Genomic DNA, 18,039 nt, shown 5'->3' with positions numbered 1-18,039 from the left:
CCACCCTTGAAATTTTACGGGTACAAATGCGACCTTAACGCTGCTTTTCAAGGCAGTGGTTTGAGCCCCTCTGAAACGTGGTCTGTGCTTTTCCAGGCCAGACCGCCTGCAGATGCAGGATCCCAAATGAGACAGATCCGGAACCTGATTATTCTGAGAGGCGTTACTTAATCGCGTCCTTAGCGTGTTTAAGTAAACACGGTGTCAGAAGGGAGGAAACGGTGAGGTACCGCTATCGGGAGGCAGCATCGGGAGGAAGTCGTGCAGCCTGCAGCAGGGAGCCGGAGCTCGCCCGTCGGCGTTACCGCTGGCACGGGCTGCCGCTGCTGCGCCGGCTCCGAGGAGTAGCGCGCCCTTCCCCGCGCTCACCAGAGCAGCAAGCGCTCAGCGCTAACTCGTTTTCCAGTCTGCGGCTCTGCGGATGAGATGTGGGTCGGTGAGCGTAGGCTCCCGCTGCCCATGTCCTGCTGTAGAGACCTACCCGCTGCAGGGGTTTTGGGTAATTGTTCGTATTGCAGGGACTAGATGCAGCTTTCAGACGTGTTTGTTATTTTCAGTCCAAAGCAAAATAAAGTATTTGATGGTTAAGCATTTCAACTTAACTTTTCTCGGGTGCTGCAGGGCCCCGTGTCTCAAGAGCCCAGTGTACGGGAATGGCTTTGGTGATGCCAGCTTGCCCAGCAAAAGGCTGCATCAGAGGGTTCAAATAATTACCTGCACTCAGAAATTTATTTATTTTTTTTTTTTTTTTTTTTTTTTTTTTTAGTTGCTGCGTCTGTCAGTTCCCGAGAACCAAACTCACTGTTTTGGGGCACTTAATAGTGGTGTGGTTGAAATTCCTAGATGGATAAACACCTTGATATTTCAAGTATACTTATTGTGGGCTTTTTTTCCCTTCAAAAGAGGTTATAGTCTGCATATATGTGAAACTGCAGAATCAACACTGCGATTTTTAAGGTGCATAATTACTTCTAGGCGTTTGACTTGTTGTGATGTTGGATTCTACATCTCTGAAAATGTAGTTTTGCTTTTTATAGGCATGGAATTGGGGGCTTATTTTTATATTTTTGCACTAATATCAGTGTTAGCAGATGATTTGTTTATGAACAGAATTAACTGTCTGCATTTCCTTAATTGTAGAGCTGTCTCTTTCTAGTTGTTTAAGTTTAACACCACCTCCACCAGCCCCACCTGAAAAACCCAGATTGTCCCTTGAAAATAAGCTGCTTGAAGCTGATCAATCATTCTGTGAAATCTCCTGAAGTTCAGGTAGAACAGATGAGGAATTAATCTGTAGTTAATTTATGCAGATCTCAGTGTGGTCCTGACCAGGATAATTTCATGTTACTTTCTCCTGAGTTGCACAAACGTCTGTCCTTTGTTTATCCTTTTTGTTAAGAGAATGTTAATACAGAGCTACGCGGGGATGTGCTGTTTGAAAGTAAGAATTCACAGCATTTCTTGAAATAACTGCTTTAACAGGAAAAGGTCAGCTTGCCCTGGGTTTCTCTTTTCTTTGAGCTGTCAAATAAGTAATTTATGCAATCTTTCGCTTCAAAAAAAAGAAAAAAAAGACAGGGGCTGTTCTTGGCTTAATACCTAAAACTCTGAAGGTGCAATTTGCTGTTGATCACGATGTTACTTAGTTTCCACTGCACTCATTCTCAATGAGCTGTGTGAAAGACTGTAAAACAACCAACCCAACCTGAAAGAAGTCTGCTTGGGTAAATAAGCCTTAGCCCTTGGTCATAGACAGCTGGGCGTGCAATTCACACGAGTTACCCCGTTAATTACAACACGTAAGTGCAGGCAGTGCGTCCGATAACGAATGCTCGTGGCCTTCTGGCATGTGGCTTTGTAACGTGGGCCCGCAGCGGCTCTGTCGGCCGTGGGAGCCCACCCTCGGGTCGGTGGGTCTCGTACGACCTGCCTCCCCGCCGTGCCTGTCTCGCGGGCTCGCTCGCTGGGGCACAGCGCTCCCGTTTCACCGAATGGAGCGATGGCCGGCGGGGAACGGAGGGCTCGGCAGCGGCGGCGAGCTGAGCCCTGCCGAGTCCTGTGTGCGCAGCAGTCGGAGGTAAGCGGCAGAGGCCCAAAGTTGCAAGTGATACTCCCTAGGACTCCAAAGCCACGGGTGCGTGAAATTTGGTTTGAATTTTGTTCTCGGCATGGTGACCGGGGTTTTACTTTGGGCTGTTTTCACATTTCCCATAAGGCTTAAACATCCGTTCCCTTGCGCAGCGGGAGCAGCAGCAGTGGAAGTGGTCAGCTCGCCGACTGCAGGCTTTGGTGGTTTTGCTTTTCGGTGGTACGTATAGCTGAGTGTAGCTCTGAGGACATTGAGTAACAGGCTGATGTTCTTGGCTTACTGTCTCAGGCCATGTCTGAAGTAAATCTTTGTACATGTGCACATGCATACGTGTACCTCAGCGCCTGTCTGGTGCTGGCAGTGCCTGTATAGTGTGCATATTCCTTGGAAGAAAAGCACCCTTGTTTTTCTCAAGTGGAAGATAATTGAAAGCCAAAAAATTGGCTTTCATCTTCTACGATTCGACGCTTCCCAAAAGAACCCTTTTCCTTAGTCCAGAACAAAAGCATGTGCGAACACTTTTATAACCATTTTTCCCTTCGGAAGTACCCCATGTAAGTAAGTCTTCCTCTAAATGTCTCTTGCCAGGATTTCCTTCTCGGTGTTTGCCCCAGCACAGTGAGCTCTGACCTCGGACATTAGTGCCCCACTGTCTCACCTCCCCAAGGCTTTCCTCCTTTACTTTTCTGAAGGGATTCAGTTGTAGGAGCATCACTTGCTTCTTGCTTGAGAAGATGAGCTGCTCGACCGCTCTGCGAGAGGTGCCGTTCCCCGTAGGAGAGAGGGCGAGGGGGTCCCCGCGTTGCCGTCCCCGGGATGCCGCAGGATGCGGTACAGCGCGGGCGCAGCTTCGGGGAGTGGGGGACCTGACGCGCTTGGACCGAGCAACGAGTTGGTGTCTCCTGCTTGAGACACAGAAGCTCTTGGGGTTTTTGTTGGCGTCGTTTCTCATTAGCAGAATGGGAAAGAAGTCAGTGTGAAGAAAAGGCTCTTTCAGGTGTTCTGCGTTGCCTTGAAAAATACACAGTATCCATACATCTGTTGTTAACTGACTGCATCTAACCACAACAGTGGTGACGGTTACCATGGCACTTTATTTGGGTAAGAGAAAAGCATTTTCCCCTCTTCCCTCCTCTCCCCACACCCCTAGTCATTTAGTATCTCTTGCTCGCCTGTTGAAGCGTATTTACAGGAAACTTCTCTGTGTGATGTGTGTGCACATACACACCAGCCTTGTTTAGCATACTGTTGGTTTTTTGTATTTTTTGAGGAGGACGTTTGGGATAGCTTTGAAGCAGTAACTTTCATGCTTGTGGCTCTCTAATTCCTGATCACTCTGAAAAAAGTATTCGCTTTCTGAGGGTGCTGTGCTTGAGACTAGCCCTTCTAATGTTTACTTGTAAGTGTAGTTTCCACTAATCTTGGGGAAAGAATTAAAATCACACCTACTTGATTTGCAGGCCAGTCTTATGTTTAGGTGTTCAGGGACGGTAGCCAGCTTGGGCAGGAGTGAGGAAGTTCAGCACATTCAGTTCAGTAGCACGCAAGAAAAAAATACTTCCAAAATGTGGGTAACTAGTGGAAACAGTGGTTGGATGAACACTCAATAGGTATAAGCATACTATATCCCATTGCTATTCTGTAAATAAGGATTTTCTAAAGACATGTACTGTTTCTTTAAAATGTCTGTGTTAGCTCAAAGACATTGAGCTTTTTGGGAGTTTTTTGACCTTAGATATCTGCTAGATATATCTTAGAGGTTAGGGTTTTTTCTGTTCTGTTTTTTTTTTTTTTTTTTTTTAATGCGTCAGTGGGGATGCAGGTAGTGGTCTGGAAACAGATGAAGGAGGTTAATTAGAAGAATTAATGTAAGGAAAGCGTAAATTCTGTGTGGTTGATTGGGTTGAGAGGCTCTTACGATACGCTTTACCAGTTTCTCTTGCTCATGAAGCAGATCACCCTTTTCTGTTTTTGTGAAGCAACATTATGATAAAGGAAACTTTTGATTTGACTATCAGCAGTGTGAAAACTGAGATTTCCCTCTTTGGCTTCCAGATTATATTTCATTAGAAAACACTATGAATAAAGCAAACGTGTGCATCTGTCAGTACTAAAGAACAAAACCCGGCTTTTTCTCTTCATCCCCCAGAACATTGGTTGCTGCAAGCTGTTTGCTTAGAAATAAGCCTGTTGGCTGTGTGGGTGAAATGGTTTTCTGTCTTTGTTCTTGCACTGAACAGGTAGCCCCAAATGACGAAGCTGTGGTAATGCTGCTTTGTGAATGGGCTGTGAGCTGTAAAAGGTCCGGTAAGCACAGGGCCATGGCTGTAGCCAAACTTCTGGAGAAGAGGCAAGCAGAAATTGAAGCAGAAGTAAGTTGGTTTTTTTTTTTTTTCCTATTTCCAGAATAGTGTGAACAGTATGCTTAAAAAGTAAGGTATTTCTAAGGAAATATCACTTTTATCTCTACTCATTACAAAACAAATAAGTTTGATGGCATTTGGAGCACTGGGGATTTTTGTCATCAATTTACAGTTTATAAATTCTAGATAAACTTAAAACAAAAAAGCCTTCTATTTAAAATAAGACGAAATGGCAACCTAACTCAGAACTGTTTATGTTAGCTGATTTATGTCTGTCTGTTTGAGGTGTTTTACTTCTGTGAACTACTTGTCCAAATAAAGGGGTGCCACAGTGACTGGAGTCCCTTAAAAAGAAGGATGTGGGTCTGACCGGTGGGGCAGGGCTGTTCAGCTGGTGGGGGACTCTGGGAAGGTTCCCAAACTAAGATCCGTTTTGAGGCAAAATTCGAGTGTAACTTTAAATCTTGCATGCTGTAGAACTCCTTCGTTTTCAGGGGAAATGAATCGTTTCACAGGAGAAGCAGGATGCTGTAGTGACATCTTTGATGTAAACTGTTGTCTCTCTGTTGTGGCATACGATCCTACTCCAGCCTGCAGAAGCTGACACTTCTCCTTGAAACTTCAGTAATACTAGATCTGCTCTGTAGTGAGGATTAGAGAGAGGCAGTGCGTTCGCTCACTGCAGCCTTGCTGCCGTGTTCTGGACCAGTGGTACTCCCCGTAGTCCGGAGCACCGCCGCCTCAGCCTCACCTGCACCCCTGCAGTGCTGGCAGGCAGTTTTTACCAGATGGGTGTTCTGATTAGGGTTTGGTTTTGGGTTTTTTGTTGTTGGTTTTTTTTTTTTTTTTTTTTTTCCTAGAAAAGAGGTCCCCAGGAAGCTGATGTGTGATGTCTGTTCAGCCTGGGTGTGGGGACAGACAGATGAGAGCACTTGCAGAAGCGCATTTGTCCAGACAGATGTACAGACAGCGTGAGGTGCAAAAAGGCTTTCACTTTCCAAAGCCTCTCTGCTTTGTACCCTCCTCACCACAAACCATTAAGTAGGGGGAAGGGAGCTTACTGTATTTTTTCGGCCTCGCTCACACCCAAATCCACTCAAAGCAGAGATGTTTGCCCTGTTTAATATTATATTTAGTGTAATTTACACAAACAAGAGGAGTTACCTTTTGTATTCACATCGGTCCTGGAAGTTCTGTATCTTGAATTTTTGCTTTTATATGAAAGTGTGTCGTTGCAGATGATGGTACATGTCTCAGGCATTCCTTTTCAATAAGTAATCCAAAGTGATTAAATAAAACACCTTAGAAATAACCAAACTAGGTAATGGGAAAAACCTGTCGTTCTAGAGCAAGTCTGGATTTTATGAAGAGGTAGGAAACAATCACATGTATAGTTGCCTCAGATACAAATTGTGGGAATATTATATGCATTTGTGTGTAGATACATGCTTTTTTTTATTTATTCAACTGTGCAGAGATGTGGTGAATCTGAAGTCATAGATGAAAAGGAATCTCTGTCTTCAGCCTCCTTGACAGGTTCCAGTCTTCCTGTTTTTCAGAATGTCCTGCTAAGGTTTTTAGATACACAAGCTCCCTCATTATGTGAGTATTAACTAATTTATATTCCAAAGTAGGTCAGAAGCAACTGGCCCGCTGTCTGGTAGCTGAAGTTACTGTTTTACTGTAGTGGGTGTTTCACAGTTTCCATGATTACCTGCTCTATTTTCATATGCACTTTTTTTTTTTAAGTCTCCTGCTTTGTTATAGGATCTTTCTGTGATTTTTGTTTCTTTCTTTTCACAAAAGGAAAATTGGCAGAAACTATGTTTATTTCTGTTTAAGCTGTAAGAGATTTGGGGAAATTACTTGCACTCTATGCATATTTAACATCAAACACTTGGTCTTTTTGACACATCCACATTTGAAGTGACTGACTTGGAAATTACACGCAAGTGTTAAAGTCAAAAACTGTTAGCTGACAAATAGGTGGATTGAAAAAAGGATCTTTGTTCATGGTAGGTTGCTCTGTGAAATGTCTTGGTCTAATAAAACTGCCTGATACTGTAGCCTGTGTTTCTGGTATCTTGAGTACTGCTAGTTAGGTGGTTGGGTTTTGTTTTTTTTTTTTCTTTTCTTTTTTTCCCCTGGTGCCCTTAAAGTAAAGGGGGTTTTAAGTGGTTTGAAACATGATACTGAAAACTCTCAACATCTGAAAAAGGAGAAACCTCTAAAAAATTTGTTACAGACCTTGAGGTATTGGCAGTGCTCTATTTTTGTGCCAGTGGTGACCCTGGTTTTAATAAACCATCCAAACTATTTGTGTTATTCAGACTTGTGTTTCTGGTGTGTTTGTTTCAAATGCGGTATCGTCCTTCTTCACCCGGGTAGCTCTGCGAGGCAGTGTAGGGAGAGCAGCTGGGGAATGTTTTCCTTGCTTGAAATATTCTTTGGTATTTTCGAGCATTGGACAAGTTTTGCCGTATTCTATGGCAGTTGAGCTTCTGTGTCTCCAAAAACGAAAAGCACGTAACTGCTATATTTTGAAGAAGGGCAGATCGCCTGGTCTACAGGTGCGTGTTTTACGATGCTTCTCCACATACCGTCCAGCCTTGCTTTTGAGGGGTGAGTCACGGTGGGCAGCTCTGGGTCAGCGGGACCTGGGGGCTGCAGAGAAGGGTTCTGACCCTGAGCTGGTGTGCTCTTGGGCTTACTGTTACAGCTTCTGTGCTGCAGTGTAATCAGAATTTCTAAATAGGAATAGCGTTGTATATTGAACTAATTTGAACTTGTAAAGCATAATTTGCTTTTAAATAAATGTTGATTATTCAGATTTGGTGGTTCTGTGGCTGCAGGTTTTGTTGCCCAATAGAGTTGGCATGGTCTAAAGCTATTTTCTGTTAACTGCAATGTTGCAGACATTTCTGTGGTACAGAACAAGTCAAATTAAATATAGCTGTGAGAAATGAGAACTTAATAACAAAATTTTATATGTTGTATTACTCTAGGCTTTGCTTTGACACTGGCAAAATAACATGCATTTATTTTAAACTTTTTCCTGATGTGTATGAGCATGTTTAATAGATAAAATACACCGTCCTATCAAGCTTTAATAAAATGAATTGCTTTTACATCTTGGAGGCCTGGCATGCAGAGATCTTGAGTTCTTTGAAAATATTTAAAAGGTTTTCTGTTATGAACACAAAAGTACTATAGGTAAGACAGTAATATTTACTACAGTAATATAATCTGGGAAGAAAGGACAACTGCTGGGCGGTCTGTTATAATCCAAAGCTTCAGCTTTAATTTTTCTTCGCGAAGGAATGTCCTTGCCTTCTTCCCCTCTCTTCTTAATTTTTAGAGGTATTTGAACATTGTACTTGACTGCTGACACACACGTAACCATCTGGGGCAGATGTGTATGGGGTGGAATGCTCTGGAATCCACTCCTGTCTGAAGTCTGTCCCGTGTCTGGAGCCGATAGCAAAGTTGAAAGCATGCAAATTAGATTAGATGGGATATGGTTTGTTCTGTGGAGACAAAGAGAAACCTATGCAGAATGCCTGAGACATTTTTAGTAGGCCTTTAAAATTAATTTGCTGGGGTTTGCAATTTGGGTAGTTGAAAGCCAAATATTTATAAGTTGAAACTACAGTCTAACTTTTTTTTTTTTTTTTTTTTTTTTGGTAGCTGACCCAAATAGTGACCATGAGAAGACAGAGTTTGTGAATTTGGTGCTGCTTTTTTCTGAGTTCACTCGGCACGATGTTTTCTCCCATGATGCATACATGTGCACTTTAATATCACGCGGAGACTTGTCAATCACTTCAACTACTAGACCACGTTCACCTAATGGGGAAACTGTGGATGAACACTATTCTAAGGATCATGATGTGAAACTGGAGGTAACACTTCATGCTGCTTCTCTGACGTTTGGTACTCTTGTTTTGTTAAACGTAGATTTTCACCAAAGCATTAGTATTTCAGATACGAGATACAAAATTTTTTAATCTGTGTCTCCTTGTCTCTTTCTCTTTCTTTGAGAAGACCAAAACCAATCCATTAGCTTCATTCTTGTGTATATAGCTGTTAATATTGCCGTTTTAATGTGAATATGCTGAACTGACGGTTGTCTGGTGATCTAAGTAACTTGGGACAAACAGAAAGGCACAATGTAGACTTCTAAATGTACCAGTGGAAAACTTATTTGCAGATGTGCTTCAATGAAGAGAAGGGAGAGCTTTAAGCAGGAGGAGTCGGTGGGGAGCCCGGAGTAAGCCCCACGCCCTCTCTGTAGCGTGGGACATGCTGGCACAGCACAGGCGTGAGCGATGCGCAGACTGGCAATCTGCTCGCAGGCGATCAGGAGCAAACTGTGTGCGACACAGCTGCCGACTGAAGGCTGTGAAGCCAAACCTCGTAACTCATATCTGCACAGTCCAGGTGCAATCCCGAGTCTTCCACCAGATGAGCAGTTTGTAAGCTTTTCTAAAACTAGCGCAAGAGGAAGGCAATTGTAAACTCCAGACCATGGACCACGTTTGTACTCGTGTGATGAGATGTAGCCTGTTGTTCTGCTGCATGGTCCGTGTGGAGCCTGTGGGCAGCTAAAGCATCCTCTTGTGTTTCTTTTTAACTTATTTTGTATATCTCTTACGTCGGTCTCATGGCCAAATTTGCCCTGAAATATAGGGGATTTCTACAAGTTGCCTTTCGTGGTACAACAAAGTAGGAAATAAATCTTGGGAAGGTACAGGTGTTGGCTTCCTGTTCTGTAGGTGTCCCTGGAGCAGAATTGCTTATGGGGATATGCTATAAAGTTTTGTTTCCCCCCGTTGGCTCCTGCCTTTCTCTATCCTTTTGTGGAGTTAGGCTTGGGAAATACTGCTGTGAATTAAGTCTTATCGTAAAGATTTAAAAGTCAGTATCTGAAAACTTCTTGCCATCAATACTTTTTTCTTAAAGAGGTGGAGTGCTTGGGTTTACCTGTGATCAGTTAAATGGGTCTTCAGTAAAGTGTGACTGATACTTGTTTTTCTCTCTGGTAATTATTAGGATCATAGTATTATGGAACATATGGGCATTGACTCGGGAACCGCTAGTATTTTTGATGATGTAGACAAGAGTGACTTTAAGGCAGATTTTGGTTCGGAATTTCCAGTAGGTTTAACTTTCAATTTTCTGCATGCTTTTGATGCCCGTGTCTGCTGCTTGCTGTTGCCACTGAATGTCTCCCCGTGCCCCTAGCACCACCTTGCTTCCTCCGTCAACAGCCGATGTCCTTTGGCATCCAGTCCCTGCCGTCTTCTGTGTCAGTGCATTGTCTCCCTTCTCTGCATCTCTGCTGTAGGACAACTTGCTGCTCTTCTGCGCTTCCCCTAGTTGTCCACGTGCACACACGCGCGCACGCTTCTCTCTCCCTCCTTCCCTCCCTCCCCCTTACCCTCAGCACATTCAGAGTGCTGCACATTGGAGTTAAGCACGAATAAATATGCAGCGCTACCCACTGCTTTGACATCGAGGAGCCCCATTGATACCATTTGTTTTTCAAGTGACTGTTCTACGTTTTGGCTCTGTCTTCCAAATCCGTTTCCCCCACTCTTTTTCCTTACTGTTAGCCTGATTCTGCATTGCTCTTGAATCTCATATTTTCTTCCTTTGGGGTGATCCTCTTTCTGCATGGGCTCCCGTGCCTGGAGCTATCAGCGCAGATCCACTTGCAGGATATTGGGACCCATGTTTCTGCCTGACATCTGTCATATTGGTGGTTTCAAGCATATCCATGCCTGCCTACAACGTCTCTTGTCACCTCCCACTTCACCCTTTTCATTGTTTTCCCTCAATCACTGGAATATCTCATTGTGGTTTCTGTGTCACAGCAGCATAAGAAGTGTGGAGATTGCTCTGAATCATAGTGCTTTTTTCCCTGACTGAATGTCGCTAGTTTAAAACTTGTCTAATAATAATGGAGATATGCATAGAGATATAATGTATACACGTATCTTAAATTTCAGACTTGACTATGATTGCCCTCGCTTTGTCTATCTTTGAAGAACCTCAGATGTTTAAAAAGTAACTGTAAACAAGAACAAAGTTGTATCTCTGAATGCAATTGCTGAATTTCGAAAGCTAGAGGTTACACTTACCTTAAACGTTTGTTTTACATGACTTAGATTTTTTCTCCGATGCCTGGGGAGTCTTGCGAGAATGTGAGCTCTTCTTTAGACAGAAGAATTTCAGTTACCAGCGAGAAGTCCGTCAAGAGGGAAAGACTGAGAGAACTGATTTTTCCCTCCAATTACGACCTCCTTCGCCATTTGCAATACGCAACGCATTTCCCCATCCCTCTGGTGAGTGACCTCTGCGCTTGTGTGTGTAACGGTACTGCCTGACATTACAGCGCAGCACTGAAAGGAGGAAAAGTTCGCTGTCTGAAGAGAGCTGAGCTGAGAGACCTCTGCCCGAGGGTTCCTGCCCGGTTCACACGACGCTGCTGCCGCCGCTGGCGTGCACACGCTGCGCGGTGGCTTCAGCGCGGTGCGCGGGCATCTCCGTTTTATCGACGGGGGGTTAGCTGGAAGAACGTGTGAGAGGTGTAATAACGTGGGATGGATGGCTTGCTCGGGTTAAGGAGGCGGGCACCACAATAAAAGCACCACGTTCCAGGGTCTAAGAAAAGTTTGCTAAATAGAAAATTCGATATTGGAGTTGGACAGACGGGTGAATACCAAAATAGCTGAAAGAAATAGTTCTGAAATGTAAGGGACAGAATGGTGTTATTTCCTCCCACCCACTCCTCACTGTTTCTAGCATGGTTTTTTGGCTGCTGCTGCTGTTGTGTTTGTCTGTAGGCTCATGGGAACTGAGGAAAGCCCCATGAATTAGGTCCCAGATCCTAAATCCTCTTTCAGATGACTTCTCATGTTTTCCACTGTGCTGGAAAAAGGGCCCAAATACTGAACAAGCCTCACACTGGAACGTATCTACTTGAGAATTATTATTATTTTTTTTTAAACAAGGACAACTTTAACATTAAATCCTGCCAACACAGGAAGTGTCATGTGAGAGTATGATGTGATAACCACAGGTTTGTTTGCTTTAAATTTCTTCCTCCACAAAGTTTGGGTTCTGACTTACTGCAGGTGAATTGTTATGAGAATACTGAAGGAGCTATTTCCGTTCAGGACAGTTGTGAATGCTTGCTGAAAGCTTGATTCACATTGTGCCCATTTTAAGGATTAGAAAAAAGATGGCTTAATTTGGTCTTGTTTCTGAAATATTTTTGATTTACAGATGGAGCTAATCCAGATAGCTGGATTTTGCCCCTGCAAATTGATTTTTAAGATTTTCATTGTTCTACATATGCATTATTTTTTGGAACTAATTGTAAATTAGAATATTAGTAAACTTAGTGGCTGTTTTATAAATTTTTATAAAAAAAACAAGCAAAGAGAACACACTAGATATTTACACTGTATCTTGGTTTTAAAATTTCCTTGGATTTTCTGTAATAACACGTTGTTAGCTTTTTTTCATATTCATTGAAGCAGCAGCAAGGAAAGGCAATAGAGCTTGGCAAGAATGAGAGATTTATTTACAAAACTGCAGGTGTGATGTAAGCAGATACAATAATTTTTAATCAGTGCAGCTTAAAATCACTTTCTGGAGTAAATAATGCCCTCTAAAATGCTTTTGGGTTAATTGTATACGTGAAAGCTTTGCAGCTGAAGAACTGCTATTAAATAATCTCTTCACTTGATTGCACCAAGTAATTTATTATAGTAAGTATACAATATTTAACTTAGAAAAGGTGAGTTCAGGTGTTTACCATAAATAATTGCAAGGTATGTTTGAGTCTGAACACGTTGTATTCTTAAGTGCCGCTGATCCCAGGTAGGTCATCACCGGTACATTGAACTATTTCTGAAAGGCGTTATCAAACATTCTGCTAATTCAGACCTACTATGTGAACATATAACAAAGTGATTGGTACGGTTCAAGTTTCTTCCTTCTGCTTGGGCTTATGATTCAGCAGGAATGTTGTTGCCCATGGTAGCCATGCTTGCAATTGCACAACGGCTGTTTGTACTGCACATTTGCACACTCTTCTGATGTATTTTGGAATCAGTACTTTTGCATCTGCTGTTCACTGCTGTGTTGTACGTCTTTGTCTGCGAAAACCTTTGCCTCTTTCGGTGCTGCAAAAGTCTCAGTAAATTTCAGTCTGAAAGATTTGGAAAGATGGTAATACAGAATAGGGTCAAAACAGAGGTTTGATACTGCAAACAGCAAGGTAGATTCTTTAGCTTTAAAGAGAGCTTGTTTCAGAGAGCAGCTGGTTATGGTATCGCTTTGGCTCAAAGTGTAGGGGATGCGAACAATGTGGTATGGAACAAAACACAGCAGGTAGCCTGCAGTTACGAGCAGTATGTTGATGAGGGCTTTCTTCACGTTTGGGTAACTCTCGCTGTATTTGTTTCGGTAGAGTTGTCTAACAACAAGGAAATTGGAAATCAGTATCACAGCTGAAAAATTCAGGAATATTGCTGAGCATATGAAATTAGTAAACACGTGCCAGTCTCTTCCAAATTTTGTTTTGAAATCAATGCACCCTGCACCAGGTCTTTCTTCAATGGTTTTTATTGGAATAGCCATGTTAGGCACTGTTATAAGGAGAACCATTGTCCATACGACTGCAGACAACATCTTGGCAAATCCAGGCTCTTGAATGCGGTAGGTCTTATAACTGTGCATTAGCTGAAGGCAACGATCCATGCTTACAAATCCCAAAAATATAATTGATAAATACATGTTCAAGTAGATGAAACAGGCTGTGACTTGACAGTGGAATATTCTCAGTTTCCAGGATGCAACTCCTAGGTCAACAATAATCTTTACTGGCAACGCCAGAGTCAACAAAAAATCCGCTGTTAAGAGGTTAATTAAGTAGATGCTCATACACTTCTGTTTCTGATCTTTTTGTGTGAATGCCCATAGTGCGAAACAACTTCCAATGAATCCCACAAGAAAAATCAAGTAGTAAAAATAAGTAAAAGGTTCCATTTCTTTTCTGACATGGCATTGTGAAACATTGCTTGACATTGTACACTTCTTGTGCAAGTTGGTTTTGCTGCTAGGAGATATCAAGAACCTACAAAAAGAACCAAGACGACATCAATGACATCAACTTTCCATGATTGATTTCATGGAAAAAATGCAATTGGGAAGAAATATTTTTCTCTCTCTTCATGCTGCTTCACAGATATTCAGGAGGGCTTTATTCTCATGTCAGAAAAGTTTGGAAATGTATTAGGATTTGTTTTTGAAAGCATATAGACTTCTGAGAAACTCTTGCGCTAGAGCAGTCTCTCTGCGTGTGTTTGGTTCAAACTTACCCCCGCCTTGCCCCCAGTGGAAACGCCAAAGAAAAAGGTTTGTATTTGTTTAAGCATCTGGTTAATAATGGTCATACTAAAACTTCATAACTTTTGAACAATTGAAACTATTTGTAGCAGTCTTGTTCTATAAAATGTATTAGGGGTTTTGAAGTTAATGCACTGTCAAACCAATATGCGGATATGTCAGATAGATGAGCAAATAGTTCTAATTGGTCCTAAGTTCTTGCAAACTGCTGTCTCTTCCTACTTGAACAGAGGATAAATTATTTGCATATTTTTATGAAGCCTTTAGAAAAAAACATCTTTTGAAAGAAGCAGCTATTAAATAATTTTGCTCACTTCCTTTTTATGCTTCTCTAGAAATTATAGGGAAGAAAAGCAGAAACTTTTGGTCTTACTTTAACTAAATACACTACTCCATGACCGAGGGGTTTTTTTGGTTTGTTTGTTTGCTACTCTGTCAGACTGCTGCGTAGAATGTCTGTGGGAAAGGAGGCACGTTCATTAGAATTTCTTGGAATGAAAAACAGTACATGTATGTCTTGAATAGCATCAGACTGCAACAGTTTTTTATTTCATTATATTGTTCCTAATTTTAATATACAATGTAAGAGAACCACTGCCTTTGCACATTTATTTTCTGCTGTAAAACAGGTATCAAGATGTGCATAGTTTGTAAACCGAAACGATTGCAGTTACTCCAGTGATTTAAAATGGGGGAAAAAAGCAGTTTGTTTCTCGCAGCTGGCTTTCTGGAGGTGGTCTCTGTTGTCCTGAAAGCGTATAACTGAGCTGAGTTAAGTTTGGGTATGCGCAGTGCAGGTGAGGAGCACGCCGCGCTGTCGGTCCCGAGGCGGTGGGATTTTCCTGCCTTGTGGCACGGTGCAGCCCCACTCGTCCTCCCCGGGGCGAAGAGGCAGCCCGGCAAACTGAGCCCTGAAATGCTGCTGGAACCGGAGCCTCCGAGGATACAGCGTGACTGCAGCCGAGTAATTGCCTACCGGCAATGCAGCGGCTGTTTTGCTAAATACTCGAGCCTGACTTCCTACGGTTTGGCACGGTTAATGTTTCAGGCTGTGTATTTATGTAGCTCTAGGTAGGCTGGAACAAAGACTAGAAGCACGTACCTGTCTCAGTGGTCTCCGGGGTCTTCTGAGCATTAGTCTGCGAAGATCTGATGTCTGGGTCCCTGCTCTCGCAGTCCAATAGCGTGTTAATCTTTTCCTCTGGCAGCGTCTGCTGTTTTTTCAAAACGTGTCTGTGGTTTTTAAATGTGCTGATTGACGCAGTTAAAACCAGTGTTCAAATAACCGAGCCACGTGGAAGTTACCTAAAGGAGAGGTGACAGAAAAACGTAAGTGTTCACGGAACAGCCCAGAGAGACCTCTTGTTCCTGTTTTTCGCGCAGGAGCTGGCGGCCGGGCGGGCGGCACGCCGAGGGCTCCGCTCTGCCGGCGCGGTGCTGCGGTGAGCCCCCGCTCGGGCTCGCGGTGCTGTGCGGGACGAAATAGGGAGCCTCGGGGAGAAGAATGGCTGCGAAAGAGACGGGTTAGACGTGTCGACGTGGCCAGTGGCGTGGATTATTACGGTTACTGCAATTCAAAATACGTTTTTGCGGAGGAAGGGCGGTCAGAGTTGCGTGACCTTGTCTGCATCAGAGAGCCGACAGGGATGTTGTGACCAGTGCTGTAAACTGGCCGATACCTAGCGGCGCTGAAGGCAGGGCGATTTTTCACTCTCTCCTCCTAACTTCTAGCTGGAAGATTTAAGTTTAGATGTTTATCGTGTGTTCACATGCGTAAGGGTGACGAGACTTGTATGGTTTGGTGAGCCCCAGCATTTGGACTTTTTCATGTAGTTCCTAAAACTTCCATCAGGTTAGTTCCAGATTCTTGACTTGGGGATGTAGATGTGTGACATCAATGGCTGATTCTTCGCTTTCCTTTTTAAAAATCTGAAACTCTCTTTCCCCCCTCCATGCCTTACATTTTAAATCTATCTGGAATCAGGGTTTTGCAATATAGTTGGCCTCCATTCATTATAACATTCCTGCATGAAATTCCAGTTTTTTTCTAGTCGCAACCTAATTTGCAGATTTAAAGGCACGTAGGGACTCTGCAGATAGCAATTAAAATTTTAAACCATAGGATGTTTGCCAAGCACTATTAAAAATAAAAGTGGCAAGTTAGGTATATAGGGGAAATGTTTGTAATTAAGCTTTTTTTTTCCCTTTTTTTTTTTTTTTAAACAGGAGAGAATGTCTAATACCATGCTAGGGGGCTGAGGTACTGATAACAGTACTGAAACCCAAAAATCTTAGCACTTTGTTGTAGTTGAGAATCCACAGGAATTTAGAAATCACGTACCAGAGCTTTGTGAAGAAACAAAATAAGAATGGTTTTAAGTTTAGTCATAAGCTTAACGTTCAGACCATATTTGTCGAAATGTTTGCAAAGCTTCATAATCTGGACTGATCCTATGTTTGGTTTTGAGCAAACATGGACTAGTTTTATCTTGTTATGCGCATCATGCAAAACTGATCTTTCCATACTTGTATTATTTATTTATTTATTTTTAAAAACTTGAAATGTAGCATTCAGTCATTTTTTTTTCCTCTGTGTGTTCATGTCTCCCCTTTTCTGTAGAGTTAGTTTACAGCTCAGAAAACTTTTCCAGGTCTAAAAAGACAAGGTGATGGTTAGGTAAACCTTTACTGAAAAATGATCTACACTTCCTACAGAAGTGCTTTGGGAGGAGAAGAAACATGAGAACATGAGTCTACTGAGTTGTAATTCTGGTTTTTATTGTGGTTCAGTGTCATCCTCGTCTCCTGTCTGTAAGTCCAATTTAAAAGGCCATTTTAGTTCATAAATTACAGATGCAGATGGTAGATTTTGTTGTCATTAAAGTTGCTGAGCACTTCTCATCATGATGCCCTATTTTTGGTGGTTTAAACTTTGTTAATTTTTGACTTTTGATTTGAAATGTTCCATGATGCATGCCTGCTTAGGCTGACCCCTGGGATTGGGGGGTGGTGCAAGGAAGGGGTGCTGGTGTGGGTGGGAATTCAGCCAAGATGATTAGATCATTTCTGAGAACAAAGCTAGGAAAAATAACATCTAAACCTTAAAAAAACCCCCACCCTAAATCTGATGACCTTTAAAAGGGGATCAGGAGCCTTGTGTTTTGAATTGTCACACCAAAGATTTATGCGGGTGGTCCTCGTGTCAGCATCCCTTCTGATACCTCTCTGCATTTTGCCTATTCATTTGGAGAAAGGTTTCATGTCCAGAAAGTTTCCGGAGGCTTTCTGGAGCTCTGCTGCTAGTAGGCTTTAACCTTTTCTTTTTTTTCTTCTTTTTTTTTTCTTCTTTTTTTTTCTTTTTTTTTTTTTTCTTTTTTTTTTTCGTTCTGAGCACCCTCCACGTCAGGTGTGGCCGAGCCGAGCGCCAGCCGCTGGCTCCGAGGAGGGAGCGGTGCCACTGGGAAGGGGCAGCCCAGGGCTCAGGTCTCGCAGCGGAGAGGGCTCGGACTCGCTCCTGAAGGCTGCGGCTGGGCTACCCACGGGGGATGCGGGGGAGCTGGGAGAAGAGGAAGGGCGTGAGAGTAGCCGGTATGGATGGGGAGTGCGTTTGGATGCACCTCGGGGTCCTCGTGGGTTCTCTTTGAAGCTGAGAAACGTGGACGTGGTGGCACCCTGCGTGGGGAGCGTCGGGGCTGCGTGGGGTGGCACTGCCCCGGGTGTGGGGGGGCGGACGCCTGCCCGGCCGGGCTCCGCGCGCTGGGGACGGACGCGTTGTGGAACCATCGCACGACGTCCCTGCGCGTGCGCTCAGGGTGCGCTGGTGCTTGTGTTGGTTGGTGATTCCCCCCGGGAGATGCCACCTTGTGTTTTCTCCTCCCCCTTCAGCAGGTCGCCTCAGGGGTTATTTACTTAAGGCTCCTCAGGTAAGGGTCCCGTGGGATTTCCTCAGCATTAAAGTTAATTAAAGATGCACTACAAAGGGTGCAGTTAGGTTTAAAAGGACAACTTTCTTTAATTTCATACTGGAGGAGCACGGGCAGGATTGCATGTGAGTGTGCATTTACAGTATGTTTGTCCTTATTTCTGCGGCTGCCAGGTGGGTGCAGCTTACGGTGAGGGGATGTCTCCGAGCCCCTCATTTTCCTTGTCTGTTCCTCGTCTTCAGTC

At 43.3% G+C, this 18,039-nt stretch overlaps 2 protein-coding genes across 8 annotated transcripts in view; one reads left to right on the top strand and one right to left on the bottom strand.

Annotated features, from left to right (window-relative positions):
* The window catches only part of MED12L (mediator complex subunit 12L), a 152,036-nt gene that overhangs the window by 26,840 nt on the left and 107,157 nt on the right, over window positions 1-18,039 (top strand). For 5 of the 7 annotated variants that reach the window (XM_049803755.1, XM_049803760.1, XM_049803759.1 and 2 more), the window contains exons 11-14: window positions 4,330-4,461; window positions 5,928-6,054; window positions 8,140-8,354; window positions 10,623-10,799. In XM_049803755.1, coding sequence (XP_049659712.1) covers window positions 4,330-4,461; window positions 5,928-6,054; window positions 8,140-8,354; window positions 10,623-10,799 — 651 coding nt within the window. Of the gene's footprint in view, window positions 1-4,329; window positions 4,462-5,927; window positions 6,055-8,139; window positions 8,355-9,504; window positions 9,610-10,622; window positions 10,800-18,039 lie in introns of all 7 variants that reach the window. The other 2 variants (XM_049803761.1, XM_049803758.1) reach the window with 2 other exon arrangements.
* On the bottom strand, window positions 12,103-15,098 carry GPR171 (G protein-coupled receptor 171). The gene is made up of 2 exons (XM_049803775.1): window positions 14,975-15,098; window positions 12,103-13,600 (listed from the first exon to the last, which is right to left on the bottom strand). The coding sequence occupies exon 2, from the start codon at window positions 13,549-13,551 to the stop codon at window positions 12,574-12,576; it is 978 nt and encodes a 325-aa protein (XP_049659732.1). The 5' UTR covers window positions 13,552-13,600; window positions 14,975-15,098; the 3' UTR covers window positions 12,103-12,573.

Source organism: Accipiter gentilis, chromosome 6 (genome assembly GCF_929443795.1).
Source record: "Accipiter gentilis chromosome 6, bAccGen1.1, whole genome shotgun sequence".
NCBI classification, from domain to species: Eukaryota; Metazoa; Chordata; class Aves; order Accipitriformes; family Accipitridae; genus Astur; species Astur gentilis.
Note: the sequence above shows the minus strand (reverse complement) of the source record. Positions and strands in the feature narration are given on the sequence as shown.